This window comes from Artemia sp. Qi Xiang Cuo, chromosome 1, assembly GCF_049724085.1.
Source record: "Artemia sp. Qi Xiang Cuo chromosome 1, ASM4972408v1, whole genome shotgun sequence".
Taxonomy (NCBI): domain Eukaryota; kingdom Metazoa; phylum Arthropoda; class Branchiopoda; order Anostraca; family Artemiidae; genus Artemia; species Artemia sp. Qi Xiang Cuo.
Genome location: NC_142794.1, coordinates 105640977 through 105659746, shown reverse-complemented (window position 1 = coordinate 105659746; position 18770 = coordinate 105640977). Strand labels below are relative to the sequence as shown.

Here is an 18770-nt window from a genome sequence, read left to right as displayed (position 1 = left end):
AATAAAGGTTATTTTTCATGCTCACCGTGATCTAATACCCTATTCTTGACATCAATTCTGTTATTGCACGCCTTTATATGGAAACACACATTTCAACTCCTCAAAATCAACCTCAACCTAAAAAAAAGCATATTTGTGAAACAGCTAGATGAGCAAACTTTGCATATTTGGAATCAGCGCATTTTTTTCGAGTCGGGTAGTGAAAGAATCATTTCTATTGCAATTTGTTCCCGGTCAAACCGTTCCCTTCCTGGACTACACCTTTTCCCCAAAAACAAACAATCAAAATTTTTAGAAAGCCATTTTGTTCAACCTAGTTGAAAGTTTTGGAAATTAGATCTTTTGGGCGATGACAACCCTCCCCCTCACACACACACACACACAGCCCTCAAGGCAAGAGTTGTAAACCCTGCCCTGGGGGTATATAAGGCCTTGTATTGAAAACGTTGTCGTAGAAACATCAAAAAGGGCTCAATCCATTGGAAATTTAGATGGCTAGTGGCCTTTTTAATAGTCGAAAGCAATTGGAGGGCTACTAGCCCTCCTATCACGCCCACCATTTTCCCAGACACAAGCAATCAATATATTGGGATAGCTATTTTTTTCAACGCAGTTGAAATTTCCGAAAATTGTGTCTTTGAGGATGAAAGCACCCCCCACAGCTCTTAGGGTCAGGCTTGTAAGTAATGCCCTGGGGGCATATAAGGTTTTTTTTAATAGAAAGCGTTGTGGTAAAACTTCAAAAAGGGCTCATTCGATTGAAAATTGAAAGGGCTACCGCCCTTTTTAATAGTTGAAAGTAATTGGAGGACAACTAACCCCCCTCTCACGTCCACCATTTCCCCAAACATCGCAGTCAAAAATTTCGAGATATTTATTTCGTTCAACGTTGTTAAAAGTTCTGGAAATTAGGTTTTTTAGGAAGACAACCCCCTCAGAGCCCTTGTGGGCATGGGTTGTAAGTTATACCCTGGGGCATCTAAGGTTTTTTTTTATAGAAAGTGTCGTAGAAACTTCAAAAAGAGCTCATTTGATTGGAAATTGAAAGGGCTAGTGTCCTTTTTAATACTCGAAAGTGAATGGTGAGTAACCAGCCCCCCTCTCACGCCCACCATTTCCCAAAACACATTCAATTAAAATTTTTAGATTGCCATTTTGTTCAACGTAGTTGAAAGTTCTGGAAATTATGATTTTGAGAATGGCCAACCTCCAGAAAGTATTTTTGTAGAGACTTTAAAAAGGGCTCATTCGATTGGAAACTGAAAGGGCTAATGCCCTTTTTAATAGTCAGAAGGGATTGAGGCAACTAGCCCCCCTCTTAAGCTCACCAATTCCCCAAACCTATCCAACCCACACTTTTAGATATCCATCTTGTTCAACGTAGATAAAATTCTGGAAATTAAGTCTTTAAGGATGACACTCCCCCAGAGCCCTCAGGGCTAATGTTGTAAGCTGTGCCCTGGGGGCATATAAGGTTTTCCATAGAAAATGTTGTCGTAGAAACTTCGAAAAAGGCTCATTAAATTAGAAATTTCAAGGGCTAGTGCACTTTTTGATAGGCTAGTCGAAACTGATTGGAGGGCAACTAACCCCCCTCTCACGCCCACCATTTCCCCAAATACATTCAGTCAAAATTTAGAGATAGCCATTTTTTTCAACGGAGTTGAAAGTTTTGGATATTATGTCTTTGAGGATGATCAACCCCCCCCCCCACCCCACAACCCTCAGGGCAAGGTTGTAAGTTATGCCCTGGCGGCATGTAAGGTTTTTTAGAGCATTGTAAAAAAAACTTCGAAGGGCTAGTGACTTTTTTAATAGTCAAAATTGATTGGAGGAAAACTAACACCCCTCCCACGCCCACCATTTTCCCAAAAACATCCAATAAAAATTTTGTGATAGCCATTTTGTTCAACGTAGTTGAAAAGTCTGGAAATTATGTCTTTGAGAATGACACTCCCCCCAAAGCCCTCAGCGCAAGGTTTTGTAAGTTATGCCCAGTGGGAATATAAGGTTTTATAGCAAGCGCAGTCGTGGAAACTTCAAAAGCGGCTCATTCGATTGGAAACTGAAAGCGCTAGTGCCCTATTTAATAGTCGAAAGTGATTGGAGGGCAACTAACGCCCCCTTTCAAGTCTACCACTTCCCCTAACACATCTAAACAAAATTTTGAGATAGACATTTTATTCAACGTCGTTGAAAGTTCTGGATATTAGGTCTTTGCCAGTGTTGTTGTAGAAACTTCAAAAAGGACTCATTCAATTAGGAATTGAGAGGGCTAGTGCCCTTATTAATAGTTCAACAGTGATCGGAGGGTGAATGCCCCCCATACCCATCATTTCCTCAAACTCTTCCGATCAACATTTTGATAAAGCCATTTCGTTGAACTTAGTTAAAGGGTCCGGAAATTAGGTATTTGAGTATGACAACACCCAACAGCCCTAAGGGCTAAGGTTGTAAGTTATGCCCTGGGGGCTAGTCCTCGAAGCCACGCCGACATGACGGTGGCGAATGTGTGGTTTAGTATCTACGGCGGCGCGCCGCCAGGCGCGCCGAAATTTTTTTGGCGGCGCGCCGCCGATTTTAGACAAGCGGCGCGCCACGGCGCGCCGATTTTTCCGATTAAAAATAATAATAAAAATTCCACTTCACCAAGCACGTTCAACCTCGATTTTAGTAAGGATTTTTAAATGGTTGGCTAAAAACATACAGGAACAATATGACTTACGTGACTTACTTACTACTTGACTTACTTGTGTTTATGTTTAACATCGCATTGTTCATATACAATCCCGTGTTTAGTCATTTCCTTCTTGTTAATTATTTAGGCTAAGGTGTGTATAACTTTCAAAGTTTGAAGTTCAAACATCTCCTGTTCATCAAATACATACGAAAAGGAAGTGAAAAAACAAAACAAATATCAACAACGAAAAAACACTGTATACAAGTCAGATACCATGGCTTAACAACACCAACAAGTTTAAATAAGGGGGTTACATCACTTCAGTTACAATTGATGGAACAAAAGTGAATTTGTTCACTCTGCCTGGAGCCATTGATCTTTTTGTAGTCACTATCAGTCCTGTCGTGCTATAAAGCCGTTTAGCTGGGGCACTTGTGGCCGGTACAGCCAGAACTTGACGAGCGTAAACTGCCACTCGCGGGATCTGATGCTAGCATTGGACCTTGGGGTCCCACAGAATGCCGCAAATGGGCTTCTTCTTTGTATCTGCTGAAATAAGTTGTTTTTATAAGGGAGAACAAACCTGCACCTTTACCATAGGGCTCCTGTGTCCTATACTACAGGAGGAACTAAACTGCACCTTTACCCTCTTTTCTTATCAACACGGAATAACCTTCCAAAATTCTTTTCTGAAAGAAGTGGTCAAGTTATAACGTTTCAAGTCAAAGTTTAAGGCTACTTCAACTTCAGTGTTCTCTGCTAACTGTCCAAAAAAATGTAATTCATTTCTATAGATATATTTCTGTACTAGCTCTAGATCATCTACCAAGTGTGAAACTACCACAAATCAGCATCGATAAATAAATGAAACCCAGAACGACCAGAAATTACAACAAAGAACCGAGTCAAGCTCGAAACAAGCAGAAATTAACATAAGTTGGGCTCAAAACCCTATGCTTTGCCAATGCCAGAGCTTAATTTGCACTTTACTGAAAATACAGAAATGTTTTTAATTTAATAAGTTTTGTAAATAAAATAGTATTAACATTTTGATTACTAAATATCAGTATAATTATATTAAACTGAGAATGCATATTCATTTGTATTTTTTTCAGTAAAATACAAATTATGTTCTGGCTTTGGGAAGGCATAGGGGTTTTGAGCCCAACTTATGTTAATTTCTGCTCGTTTTGAGTTTGACTCTGTAATTTCTGTTCGTTTTGGGTTTCGTTTATTTATCGATGCTGATTTGTGGTAGTTTCACGCTTGGTAGATTATTTGATTTTAATTTTGCTCATTTTTTTTTTAATGGGGTTCTTTACTTTTCTTTGAAAAACTTATTTTGTGGAAAAAGTTTTTTAATTAATTTCTGTTCGTTTTATATTTACATAGTCTTTTCAGGGAAAAAGAAAATAATACTTTAAATATTTTCGTTTTTTTTAAGAATTTATAGTTCGCGCTGCTATTTGTATGCTGGAAAAAAATTTTCAGCAAAATTTAAAAACATAGACCCTTTTAAAAATCTGGACACAAATAGTAGTGTTTAATTTAGTTTCATACCTCCTCTAGTTGACCTAAAATGGAAAACTTGATAATATTCGCAAAAAAATTTGTTTACTTTCTTTGATAGCTTGAATACACTTATGCTATTTTGATTTGGTCAAATTTTAAGAGCAGAAGAAACCCCAAAAGTTTGAACATAATACCCTCAGTCGTTCTTGGGATACTGCTGAGATGCCCTATTGGGAATTAGCATTAACACAGTGCATTTTGATTTAATCTTAAGGCAACATTTACTTTTTAAACATAAAGGAAAATGGGAGGGTGGGCGTGGGAGGGGGATTAGTTTCCCTCCAATCATTTTCGACTATTAAAAAGGACATCAGCCCTTTCTATTTTCAATCGAATGAGCCCTTTTCGAAGTTCCTACGACAACTCCTTCGATACGAAGTGCCCTGGTCTAAACAACAACAACAAAAAAATGATACATTATACCCACATCGATCTCTACTATAAAAATGTCAAGCCTTCCAATCACTTTCGATTATTAAAACGGGCACTAGGCTTTTCAATTTCCAATCGAATGATCCCTTTTTGACTTTCTGTGACAACACTTTCTATGAAAACCTTATATGCTCCCAGGGCATAAATTACAACCCTTATCCTAAGGGCTGTGAGGGTGGTTGTAATCCTCTGAGACCTAATTTCTAGAACTTTCAACTACGTTAAACAAAATGGCTTTCTCAAAATTTTGATTGGATGTGTTTCGGGAAATGGTGGGCGATGAAGGGGTGTTAGTTGCCTTCCATTCATTTTCGACTATTTAAAAGAGCACAAGCCACTCCAATCTCTAATTGAATGAGCCCTTTTCGAAGTATCTACGACAACTTCTTCGATATGAAGTGCCCTGGTCTAAAGGAAAAATAAATAAATAATACATTGTGCCAACATCGTTCTTATAGACCCCCAGGTCATAACTACAAAACCCTTGCCCTAAGGGTTGTGGGGGAGTAACCTCCTCAAAAAATATATTTTCTCTTTGGAAATCAGTTACTCTGAACAAAATGGCTATCTTAAAATTTTGATTGGATGTGTTTGGGGAAATGGGGGGCGTGGAAGGGATGTTAGCTGCCTTCCAATCACTGTCGACTATTAAAAAGGGCACTAGCTATTCCAATTTCCAATTGAATGAGCCCTTTTCGAAGTTTCTACAACAACTCCTTCGATACGAATTGCCCTGGTATGAAAAAAAAAATACATTGTGCCAACATTGTTCTTTACTTAGGCAGCTCGATTGTGCTGCCTATGATAACATCCTGAATTGCCTAATGCTCTTTTACCTACCTCTTTTCATCCGAAAAAATCAGAAAGAAAAATGAACAGAATTTTAAAGTGGAAGGTAGTATTTTTGTTTCAAGAAAAATTTCTTCTTCTCCTTCCTACGAACCGATATACATGGCGAGCCCAAGATGTCAGTGTTTATCTTTAAGAAACAGATTAGCCGGGATGACGGTTGAAGCCCGGAGATCGATATCGATAACCAAAAAAGAGAGAGAGAAAAACAAAAAAAAAAACACGGCGGCGTATTAGTGACGCCGCCGCCGATAGAATCAGCGGCGGCATCAGCGCGCTGATGCAAGCTCGGCGGCACGCCACCTTTTTTTTCTCGGCGGCGCGTCGCCAACTTTTCGGCGCGGCTTCGGGGTCTACTGGGGGCATATAATGTCATATAGAAAGTTTTGTCGTAAAAACTTCAAAAAGGACTCTTTCGATTGAATATTGATAGGGTCATTGCCGTTTTCAATAGTCGAAAGTAATCGGAGGAAATATCCCCCCCCCCCATCAATGCCAATTATTTCCCCAGACATTTCCGATAAACATTTTGATATGGCCGTTTTGTTCAAAGTAGTTGAAAGGTCTGGAAATTATGTCTTTGAGGATGACAACCCTCCCCCCATAGCCCTCATGACAAGGGTTGTAAGTTATGGTCTTGGGGCATATAAGGTTTTTATAGAAAGTTTTGTCTTAGAAGCTTCAAAAAGGGCCCATTCGATTGGAAATTGAGAGAACTAGTGCCTTTTCTATTAGTCGAAATTGATCAGAAGGCAAATGTCTCCCTCTTCGCTTATCAATTCCTCAAACAGTTCCAATTAAAATTTTTGATATAGCCATTTTGTGAAGCTTATCATCCAGGCCTGGAAATTATGTCTCTGAGGAAAAAAAATCCCCCAGCCATCAGCGCAAGGGCTTTGAGTTTTATCCTTGTAACACAAAGGGTTTTCATAGACAGTGTGGTTATATTAGCTTCAAAAGGGGGTCATTGGATTGGTAATCAGAGACTCTAGTGCTCTTTTTAAGAGTCAAAGTGATCAGAGAGCAGCTACCCTCTGACCCCCACATGTACGTCATATTGTCCCGAAATGCGTCTAATAGAAATTTTTACATGGCCATTATATTCCAAATAGTCAAAACGTCATATAACAAGGCTTTTAGGGTTGAAACAAACCCCAGAGATTAGGGTCAAGGGTTGTAAGTTAATGCAAGGGGGTTTTAAGGGTTTTTATGGAAGGGATGGTTGTTTGACTTCGGAAGAGGCTCAGTCGTTCTCCCTGTAAAAGACTATGTCAATATAAAACGAACAGAAATTAATCAACAAACTTTTTGCACAAAACAAGTTTTTCAAAAAAAAGTAAAGAACCCTATTAAACCAAAAATGAACAAAAATAGAATCAACTAATCTACCAAGCATACAACTACCACAAATCAGTATCAATAAATTAATGAAACCCAAAACAAACTGAAATCAAAATAAGTCAAACTCGAAATGAGCAGAAATTAATTTGAGTAGGTTTCTATACCCTATGCTTTTTAAAAGCCAGAATATAATTTCTACTATAATGAACAAAATTCTTTTTAAGGTTTTAACTTTTATAACTTTAAGAAAAAAAAAATTAATTAAAATTTTAAGGAATAAATATCAGCATGTGTATGTTAAACTGACAATGCACATTTTTTCAGTAAATTAATTTGAATTTTTTTCAGTAAAGTACAAATTATATTCTGGCTTTTAGAAAGCATAGGGTTTAGAACCCTACTCAGATTAATTTCTGCTCGTTTCGAGTTTGACTTATTTTAATTTCTGTTTATTTTGGGTTTCATTTATTTACTGATACTGATTTGTGGTAGTTGTATGCTTGGTAGATTATTTGATTCTATTTTTGTTCATTTTTGGTTTAATGAAGTTCTTTGCCTTTTTTTGAACAATTTATTTTGTGTAAAAAGTATTTTTGATTAATTACCTTAACGAGATCCCTAAAAAGTGAGGAAAGAAGAAAAGTTTACCTTACTCCTGTTAAGCGTTTCCGTCTTAGCGCTTACCTAGTATGTGTACATGGTCATTATATCAAAGGACTGTCACAGGAAATGTTTTCGTTGAATAGGCACAAAAAAAAGAATCAAAAGAAGCAAAATAAACAAAAAATTTTGGAAATTAGGGGAACAGTTGAAATGATTAGATTTTTTTTTTAGAAAGGATGGGGGTTGATTTAGTCTGATAAAATGATGATCGTTAGATGTAAGGAGATTGAAAGGGTCTGATGCTTCAATAGTATGCTTTTACTTCTTAACATTTCAAACTTTGTTTTGCCTATTTCATGACTACTGTTGTGTTTACTTCAATTTGTTTTTTTCCAACATTTTATTAATAGTTTGTCCTTGGCCACTTCTCTTGTCGAATATAAAACCCTGCATATGGCATTTCATACGTTAATTCCCAGTTTTGTCACTGCTTCAATGCTGATTTGCAACACTGCGACTGTGAGGACTTGTAGCTGCAATTAATCATGACTCAAACTTTTAGCGACTGCGACTGCTTGTGACTGCGACTAATAGCAAAGGCAACAACTAATGCGAAACTGTAGAAGGATATTTAATATCCACTTTAAGCACTAAAAACTGTAGCGATGTGAAATCACTGATATGATAGTTTTAAGCAAATCTCGTCTCCCCTTTTTTGGCATGACGATATTTTTCATCTGACCTTTTCTGGTAACAAAGAAAATTTGGATTGAACGAATCGCTATATCAGATTACTTGGAGTCACTACAGAACCTTTCGGTTAGAATCGTGTTTAGACTAAAAGAAGGGCAACTCTAAAGAAGGACAAGACTAAAAGAAGGACAAAAAAGGAAGAGGGACAATTTTCATTCAATAGAAATACCAAAAATGGAGTATTTTTCAATGTAAATACCAAAAAATATATTTGAGCTCGGGGGGGGGGGGGAGGGGGCATTCAAATTGGTAGAATTGTACAGCTACAACAATTGTCAGTGTTTCAGTAAAATATCCCGAGTTTCCAAGTAAGAATGGGCAATAAACTTTCAGTTTTTCAACCATTCAAATATTACTCTAAAATTAGATTTCATCATACTGTCTGATTGCAGGGATTTTTGTAATTTGGGTTACAAGATTTGCATTCCTACAATGTAAAGCCAGAATTAACAAACACACCTTAACAAGCACTCTGGGTTCAATGGTTTTGATCAGAAATGACGTTCTGTAAAAATTGTGCAATTTTCATTTAGAAACATTTGTTTTTTTGTTGGTATGATCGTATTTTTTTTATCATTCAGGAAAGACTGAAATTTTTGATGGAACAAATTGCTCAATCAGACTACTTGGAGTCACTGCAGAACTTTACTTCTCCTCTGAACAGCGGCTATACACTTGGCCAACTTCTTGCTGACCAATGTCGGATTATGGACTCGGCGAAGCGTCCCTTGTGCTTAGTCTGGAGAAATCCAGATGCCGTGGCTGAGGATGCCTTATTGAACATACATGCTGCCATTTTTAAAAATGGCGATGGTAAGTTCGGTGATTCTGCCTTAAGTTATTATACCCTTCTGACCCATAACGTAATATCCAACGTTTTTTTGCAGAAGAAAAATATAGGTTTTGTGATTGTTTACCAATGGGGAGGTGAAGTTCTGTGATCCTAATCAAACTATTTATCGTCGTGCTCATTTGAAAAGAGGGTGGATTTTTAGCCAATAGGAAGAAAAGGAAGAAGAATAATCAAATAAATATAATTTAAAATAATATTAAAATATTTTATGAATAGAAGAATATTCAACTTCATGATGAGGATTAAATAGTGAAGCTCTAAATAGATGGGGGTGGAGCCTGATCGTGTGCTGCTGCGATCGTCTCAGGTGGATCGGTACTGCAGCAGGTGTTAGTAGTAGTACTATAAGTTGCCTGTTATCATTTTCTCTTTTTTTTTAATTCAGAGAACAATGACTGATTTATTACTTTTTCTCGCTACCTATCCCTGTAAAAATAAAAAGCGAGGCGAGTTGTTAACGTCAAAATCTCCACTTTTGAACTCTTAAAACCGTTTCTGTGCTGTAAACTCGTCTATGTAACCTTCTCTATGTGGTGCAAATATCGTGGGCTGTTTCAGCAGATTTTTGGCCTTGATGAAAGGTAAAATGAAGCGAAAGGACAGCAAAGAAGAGCAGGTGGTTAGTAGCTGCAATTCAAGAACTTAAAATAAGACTTTTATAATGTTTTTTTTTTCATTTTCAGATCTCAGACAAGACATGCTAACGTTGCAAGTGATTAAGCTAATGGACAGCTTGTGGCGACTTCACGGCCTAGATCTACGTATGACTCCTTATGCTTGCCTAGCCACTGGTAAAGACGTAAGTGCTCAGTTCCATTGTAAGCCTATGCTTCCTTCTATCTTATTATATTTTCTTATTATAATGTTTTTTCCCTTTGATAAATGGTTCATAATAACATATCAAGCTACTGCAAGATCATATCGCTTTACTCTTTTCAGTCTATGGTATAACTATTAGGCAAATCTGTTTATATTGTCCAAACATAACAGTTCGGTTTCATACTTTATGCTAAGCAAATCTTACATGTAAAACTTCAGGTTCAGATCTAACCTGGCCTACCATTTTAACATCCAAATGACTAACAGACTTCTTCTGGAATTCTTCAACTCTAGAAGACATGTCACTTGAAATTCAGAAGGCTGAATTGCGATGCATTTAGAGGAACTCCAAAATCATAATTGTGTGCGAAGTTTGAAAATTGAAATGTAATCAAAGTTGATGATGGTTCTAAATAGACTTGGAGAAAAAGTGTCAAAGGTGCAGTTAGAGTTGGATATGTGTAAAGTGGAAAGTACTACATTAAAAAAATTATAATAAAGCAAATTAGGATACAGATGCAGTCAAAAAGTTTGGAGTCAGAGACTTGTTTTTAGAGACAAGTTCAGAGAGTTCAAAAAATCTTTTTTCACTTGAAAACGTCAGATTTAATTACCAACTGCTGAACAAACATGGCTGCAGCGATTAGTTCCTTTTCTAAGTAACTAAACATGTTTAAAATGAAACACAATTTTGACAAAAAACTTCATCTTTATGTACAAGACGATATTCCACAAGTATCTTTTGACAAATGATTAAGCTTATAGAGCGTCAATCAACTAAAAAAAGAAATAGATAATTTGCCATCTTTTTTAATCTGTTTAGAATTAATGTGTTGAATGTGTAAAAAAAAAAACTTTATGAAAAAACAAGGACGCTGTCAAACACAGAGTAAAAAAACAACAAAATATGAAGCGATGCGAAATATGCGGTTAGACGACATGTAATTAAATTTAATATTTTTGTAGCCCTATGTTGTATGTTTTGTAGTAAATTTAGTAGCCCCATTTCCTGGTTCTTTAAAAAAAAATGACTAGGTTTTAAAGCCCTGTAATTGAAGAAGAAGCTTCTTGGGATTGATACCTCTCCAAACACATTTCTTTCTTTCTTTTCAGCAGCAGAAGTGATTTTGAAAATGGAACTTAGAATTTAAGTGTGTGCACCTCATAGATTCAAGTCTCCATTTATCTACCATCAAAAGTCTATCAGCTATCAAAATCAAATTTAATTTTAGGCTGCAAGGCCCTTGATTTGAAACCTGTTTCAACCTCTTTAAACTTTTTTATCTTTTTTGCAGCAGAATGTTTTCCACACCAATTATAAATCTTGGCTTGAACAGAAAAAAAAACGTAAAATCGCGAAGAAAGGAAGAAAACGAGGACAATTAACAGCCAGTGAAAAAAAGAAAAATTATGCAAATATTTCGGTCAAGACCTTCGCTTGACCGTCCTCAGTGCAGAATAAAACTGATAAAAAAAAAAACCCTTAAAATAAAAATACAAAACTAAAATTGGACGACCCTTTCTCAGTAACGGTGAACGGTGAGTTACCCTTTCACCGTTACTGAGAAAGGGTCGTCCAAATTTAGTTTTGTGTTTTTATTTTAAGTTTTGCGTTTTAACATGATTGGCCAGTGTGGTCTCAGAAATTATTTAAGAAAAAAAAAAAAAAAAAAAAGATTCTAGAAATGTAGATTAAAACAGATTAAAATTAATTATTAATTTGCAAATTGCAACCCTATAAATCTAACTATTTTATGCAGTAGACCAATTTAATCTTATTTTCAAATATCATTGTAATTGCTACTGGAATTGTTACTGCATACTGCATAAATCTTGTCACTTGTCGTTAGATTAGAAAATCAGCGATTCCTAATAGTAATATCTGAAATCCATGTTCTTTTTTAAACTTTAATTTGAAATCGCACACAATCGCTGAAAGGTAGATAAAGAGGCAATGATTATAATTATTAAAAAGTTTCAGTCTAAACACCATGTAAAAATAATTCTTAAACTACAGGCGTAACCGATGACTGGGGTATGAATGTTTAGAAGTAGTATACTAGATCGCTTTCTCTTAAGGTTGGACGAACTTCAATTTGCTGGCTTTCAATTATGTAATGGTATAGGCCTCGTTAAATGTCTTTGGCTACATTCAATAGAAATTCCATTTTATAATAAAAATAAATTTTTCGTATTTATTCAGTTGTGTGGTCATATTGAAGAATCGTAAAGTAGGTTTTATGCGTAATTTGCCACAAATTTGGGGGGGGGGTCAAAATAGATCATTTTTATTTCGAAACTGGAGTAAATGAAATATTTTAGCTATTAGATATATTATATTAGACAATCTTTAATAGTTTGTTCTGAGGGGGGGGGGATACAAACTCAAAATCTAGAGTAATTTTTTTATTGTATTAAATATGTTAGGTTGATAGAATTATCATATTATGACAATACATTCACCAAATAGAAAAATAAATTATGATGGGAATTTTGCGTCGCAGACTAGAGATTCTTGTGTGTCTCAAGTCTTGTCATTTTTGTAATTTTGTAGGCAGTAGGTAGAACTGTTTTCGAAATACGTTGATCGAAGTTGGAACAAAGTAATAATAAAGAAATCTTTGGGCCAGATTTACTTCTGACGATTGTCAATAATGCCTATCAGAGGTCGATTTGAGCCTATCCAACTTTTCTAAACACCTTAAAAAAATCATAAAACCAATTCATTAAACATCTGCTAAATCATTGAAAATAATATGTTTTGTATGTTCCTGTGAATAAAATCTACGGTGTCTATTCTCCTTCTTACGGTCTAGGAGTTAATTTTCAGAACATTGAACTTGTATTATAATTTTTCGTTTAAGGTTGGTCTTATCGAAGTAGTGCGAAAGGCTAAAACAGTGTACGGCATACAGAGACAAGCCGGTAAATTGGCAGCCATCCAAGTGGATTCTACTCAATTATTCAAGTGGATCAAAGAAAAGAATAAAGGCGACAAATTAAAAGCAGCCGTTGAGTCGTTTACCTACTCATGCGCTGGCTATTGTGTTGCAACTTTCATTTTAGGAATTGGTGATCGAAATCCAGAAAATATAATGGTCAGCGAAAACGGCCAGGTAAACGATAAAGATATATTCTACTCTTCAATTATTTGGAGATTCATGGTTCGGTCAAACACATGCAAAAACGACGAGGAAGATCAATTGGTACGAGGGAAAAGTGTCCAAACAATAAGGGAAAAATTTTTCCTAAAAAGCACAGATAACATGCACTTGTACGGACCAAGTCTCTAAACCATGTTTGCTTCTTGCCAAGTATTTTCCTCTTTGGTGTTAGTTTTATGCAAAGTATTATTTGTGTTGGACAAGAGCTGATGGTTCTGGATTAGAACCACCAAATCTCAAACTTTCGTATGCTTAATAGTTGACGTGCATCCCACTTTCAGAAATACTTGCTCATTTTGGCTCAACGACACACGAAAACCCAAATGGTACCATAAGAAAACTAGGAAAAAATCCTAGCCCCAAAACCAACGGCTTTTCCATGATACGGATCGGCTTTTGAGCCTTTCCCTATGCATCTGAACGGGCTATCAGTTCAGTTCTTCAATTATTCGTTTTACCCTTCTTTTATACGAAATGCAAATGTGAAGACCCAAGAGCCAAGCTTATTGTCAAAATGTAAACAAACAAATCACCAAAATAGTTATAGATTGCATGCAACCTTGACTTAATATTTTCTTTGTTTCCTTTTCCGAGACATAAAAGAATAACCATAAATATCAACTGACTTAATAATATAGTTATTGATAAATGATGGGAAAGCGTAGCTCAAGCTGAATAATTGTCTTTGACAAATATACTTTGGGATATATGCAGAGCTCAACTTTTTAATCGAAAAGATCACTTTTTGGAGTTTTTGTGAGTAGGAGGTGCCAAATTTATGGAAAATGAACTTGGGTGAAGAATCAGTGAAAATAAGCACATGACGCCAAGCAGTTATAAGATATAACCGAAATCACAGCCATTTAAAAATGTATATATGTATTCTGCTTTTCAATTATTTTGACTTCCATCTTTAGCTTCTTCTATACTTGTTTACTTTGAGGAGCTAATATTTCGAATTTGCTATCTTCAGTCTTATTCAAAGTTCATATTACAACTAGACTTCAAGATTTTTTTTTTTTTTTTTTTTTGTTCTTTGATTTTACAAATATATTATTTTCCATTTCTCTTTCTTTTTCTCTCCTTTATCTCTCTCTTCCTCTCCCCCTCTCTCTTACCCTTCCTCTCTCTGTGGCTGTCTTTTGCCTGCTCTATGTCTCTGTCTCCTAGACGCTCGCTCTAAATTTTGGCTTCTTTCTCACATTCTCAATTTTCCTTGTCTCGTTACCTTTTTTGTCTCTTGTTTCTTTACCTGTTTTTACTCTTAATGGACTTTATTTTCATTATTTAATTTTTCTTATTTTCACTCTCTTTTGCTTATTTTTGGAAATGACTATGGCTGTGCTACGGGAAAATGCATTCTTTATTTAAGGGCAATCTTCTAGGCCTTTTATTTTTATAATTATACTCACTGTCTTTTTTATCTGTTTATCTTCTGTTAGGTAAAATGACTCGATACACATAATGAATTTACTTTTTCGTCCTTTAAAATCTCTTTTCATTCATCTCTTAAACATTGTTACTCTTTACCTTTAATTTTAACTTTTTTAGTTGCAATTTTCTGTCTTTATTTTTAGATTTTCCATATTGATTTTGGACATTTTTTGGGCCATTTCAAGAAGAAATTTGGTATAAATAGGGAACGTGTCCCATTTGTTTTGACTGAAGACTTCAAAAGAGTCATTGCCTTTGGTGGGGATCCTATCAAATCGGAGGAATTCCAAACGTAAGTATCTAAAAGACAACGTATTTCCTGTGATCATTTCAATTAATTGTTTCAAATGACATATGGTACTGAAAGAACACCAAAAGAAGGACAAAGTTTTAAAAGTTGGCCATAAATTAGAAGGAACAAAGATCAAGGGAAGCGCAAGAAGTGAGGAGCAGTGGAGAGCAGAAGCTCATTGGTAAATTACAAGCAAAGAATTGAAACAAGACGGGAAAGTTTTTTCTCAAACTGAATATTAATTTTGGCCCCATATGCCTATCTTAGACAAATTAGTTGTGGAATACTTAAATTACAAATCACAGTTGAAATAAAGTCTGATTTTTTAAATTGTGTAGTGGACGATGTGGTTTGGGGTTTCATTCGGCATTCAGAGACGATGACCGTACTGTCTCAGCGCTATTTACAGAGAAAATCGAACTCGGTTTGAGTCACCTCCAGTTTCTTCAAAGTCGTCGGGTTGTCTGCCAATTTTCCGTGCGATGTAGTAGGGATGAGTCTCCAGATGCATCGAGTATTTTCATCTTGGTAAAATTGAGTTGTGTCAAATTTTATTGAATCTCCCTGGGACGGAAGATGTTATTGCAATTCGTGCGTTATGTTTGGTCTCGACTGAACCATCACTTAACAGAATAGAGCTCCAGAGGTTTTTGAGCCCAACTTTGCTGACTTCTTCTCTTATGATTGTCAGCGCTGCATCAAGTTCAAGTTTATCAAGAGTGTTTGTCATCAGTGCAAAGTTCTCGGTGATGCCAGCATTACCTAAAAGTATATCATCAAACTCCAGACAAAAGTTCTGTCATGTAGTGTTCATCCTCATAACAAAGCAGACGGAGCAATACAATAGTTTGGAAACTTTGGTACATTCCCTGCTGAACTGTACAACTGTTAATTGTTCATACAATATTTTTCAGAGAGGGAGATATATATACATATATATATATATATATATATATACATATATATATATATATATATATGAAGAGATGTGGTGATAAGATGCAACCCTGGAGTACTCCTGACGAAGTTGTAAACTCTTCTGACAACCCATCAACGGTTATTACTTGGCCTCGGAACTGGTGGTACAGACTCTTGATTATTTGGACTGTCTCATAAGGGATACCGTAGTGAAGGAGGATATGCCATAGTCCTTCGCGCCATATCAGGTCAAATGCCTGACGGAAATCAACAAATAGTTGGTAGAGTTCTTGGTTGAATTCGATGTGTCGTTCCATGAGTTGCCGAACGACAAATATCTGATCGATTGTTGATCTTCCAGGGCGAAAGCCGGCCTGATATTCTCCAATGGCAAAGGCAGTTGTTGCTTGCATGCAGTTGTTGCTTGTATGCGTCGGAGTAGGACTTTTGTCAGGACACGTGACTGATGGCTCGTGAGGCTGATCGGACGGTAGTTTCCGCACTCTTTCTTTGACCCCTTTTTGTGAATGGGTACAGTGGCAGCCTTGCACCACTGACGGGGTACGTTGCCGGTTTCCCACACCGCTGACACAATGGCATGGTACAGATCAGTTACATCATCCGACCCGACGTTAATGAGTTCATCGGTGACTCCGTCTGGGCCAGGGGCTTTTCCTTGTTTGAGTGACTTGATTGCTGACTCGGTTTCTGACTTGAGTGGGGGTGGTGGTCTGAGTTCTTGGTCGGGTATGGGGAAGCGGGTTAGTATTTTAGGATCCGCAGCTACTGGGGGATTCAGTTTATCGTTAAAGTATTCTTTCCATCTTTCAAGTTTCATCTTTGAATCGAGATCTCATATCCGTCTTTGTCCAGGATCACTAGTGTTTGCGGCTCTTTTTTCCGGCTTAACTCGCGTACCATTCTGAAAGCTGCTCCGCTATTCCCCTTCTTGGACAGTACTTCGCAGTCTTCGCATTTCTTTCGCAGGTGGTTACGTAGTGCCTTTCTGATCTCTGGCTCTACTCTTCTCTTGAGGAGCTTGTAAGTATCCCAACTGTGACGGTCGGATTTATTGCAAAAAAGTCGCTTATCCTCGCATAGCGCAATGATTTCATCTGTGATCCATGGTTTTTCATTTGGAGTTTTTCTTCCAAGGACGTCATTCACTGTCTCTATGATTGCTGATGTAGCCTGCTCGGTCAGGGAGTCTATCTCATTAGCAGTGGTCAAGGGAGAATGATTTTTCAGGATCTCTCGGAATTTGTCAGATAGAGTGGAAGTGTAGGTCTGCCTTTTTGCGGGATCCCGCAGCAGATCCAGCCGGAATCATGGGATTTTTGTTGCTTTTTGCAATTTTCTCATTCTTAGCTTGATAAGAATTAGCTTGATATATATATATATATATATATATATATATATATATATATATATATATATATATATATATATATATATATATATATATATATATATATATATAATAAATTCTCTGATGCCAACCTGACTCTTATACATGATAATGGTAGATGGTAATAAGCTTTTCTAAGCTATGGATGTCAGGTCTTGATTTTTCTTCAAACGATAATTTTAACAGGACCTGTGCCTGTGCCTGTCAATTTTAACAGGACCAGGTTCAAATTCAAGTGTCTTGCCAGAATATAAAATCACTAAATAAAATAAAACTAAAATCACTGAACAACACTAATAATGAGCCGAGCCTGAAATTATTGTTGTAACATGGCCCGGATTTAGGTTGAGGTGTTGATGGCCGCTATCCTTTTTGAGTAGATCTCAAAAAGGTTGGGCCTATAGGAGGGGGATGGAGTTTTTTGCGAGTTTTTAGTCTATGGGTAATGGGTTCCCAAATTTCGCTGATGCAGAACTCTCCATTGTCTTTATTGATGGCTGGTTTGTTTTTAGCAATTTCCAGAGCTTCTCTGATTTTCTGCTTTAAGAATTGCGGAAAAATAGCAATAAGTTGGGCCTGGTCAAACTCAATGGAGTGGGAAGGGTTTTCAAAAATATGATGGGCCAATGCAGAAAAACTATCTTCCTCCATAAGCTTTGTCTTTTTAAGGCAGGCATCAATGGAATCAGTATGTTCTTTTAATCGGTGATGTAGAGATCTAATTGTACGACTAATATAGGTATCACCACAACTGCAAGGGATCTCACATACTCCTGGTGGATCTGAAATGATCTTATCTTTGCCTTTGTTCAAGAAGGAGGAGATGGTCATTCCAGAAGGAAAAAACACCTTAAAGCCAAGCTTAATGAGTTTGGAGCTTAAATTGTCAGTAATGCCCTTAATATAAGGTAATGACAAAAATCTTCTTCACTCTTAAGGGCAGAGCTCTTGGTTTTTGTGCTAATCTTTCTCCTGAGAATAACCTTATCAATGACTTGTTGGGGGTAGCCATTGCCTGTAAGAACATCTTTTATATGTTCAAGTTCAGCCTTCAGCTGAAAATCAGAGGAACACACTACAAACGCTCTATCAACATATATATATATATATATATATATATATATATATATATATATATATATATATATATATATATATATATATATATATATATATATATATATATATATATATATATATATATATATATATATATATATATATATAAATATATAACGTCTTTCAAAACTTTTTTGCAAAAATGAATAGAATACAGGAATTTCAAAATCAAGCTTTACACCCGACATAAAGGGTGTAGGACGGAAATGAAAACTGCACCATTGGAATGTCCGTACCCATTTAGGAGATTTTCAGTCTGATTTTACATGAAGTTATATTTAGTAATGTATAATTGTGCATCAGCTATTGTAAAGGAGGAGGTTGGTCGGTGTATAAGTAAAGGGGGAGGGCAGGAAGAATACAATCAAAAGCGAATATTTCAACTGTCCAGCAGGAATTTACTCTCATATCCCAACATTTAGACTAACCTGAAGATGAGAAGCAAGCAGGTCATTCAAGTAACTAGAATCAATACTCATATTTAATCTGTACCTGATAAATTACGCGGAAACTAATATGCAAAGGAGGTAAAA

At 36.3% G+C, this 18770-nt stretch overlaps 1 protein-coding gene across 2 annotated transcripts in view; it reads left to right on the top strand.

Annotated features, from left to right (window-relative positions):
• Pi3K92E (phosphatidylinositol 3-kinase 92E) overlaps nt 1-18770 on the top strand; it is a 273282-nt gene that overhangs the window by 213481 nt on the left and 41031 nt on the right. For both annotated transcript variants that reach the window (XM_089088449.1, XM_089088440.1), the window contains 4 exons: nt 8812-9043; nt 9767-9882; nt 12767-13018; nt 14644-14792. In XM_089088449.1, the coding sequence (XP_088944575.1) occupies nt 8812-9043; nt 9767-9882; nt 12767-13018; nt 14644-14792 (749 nt within the window). The remainder of the gene's footprint in view (nt 1-8811; nt 9044-9766; nt 9883-12766; nt 13019-14643; nt 14793-18770) is intronic.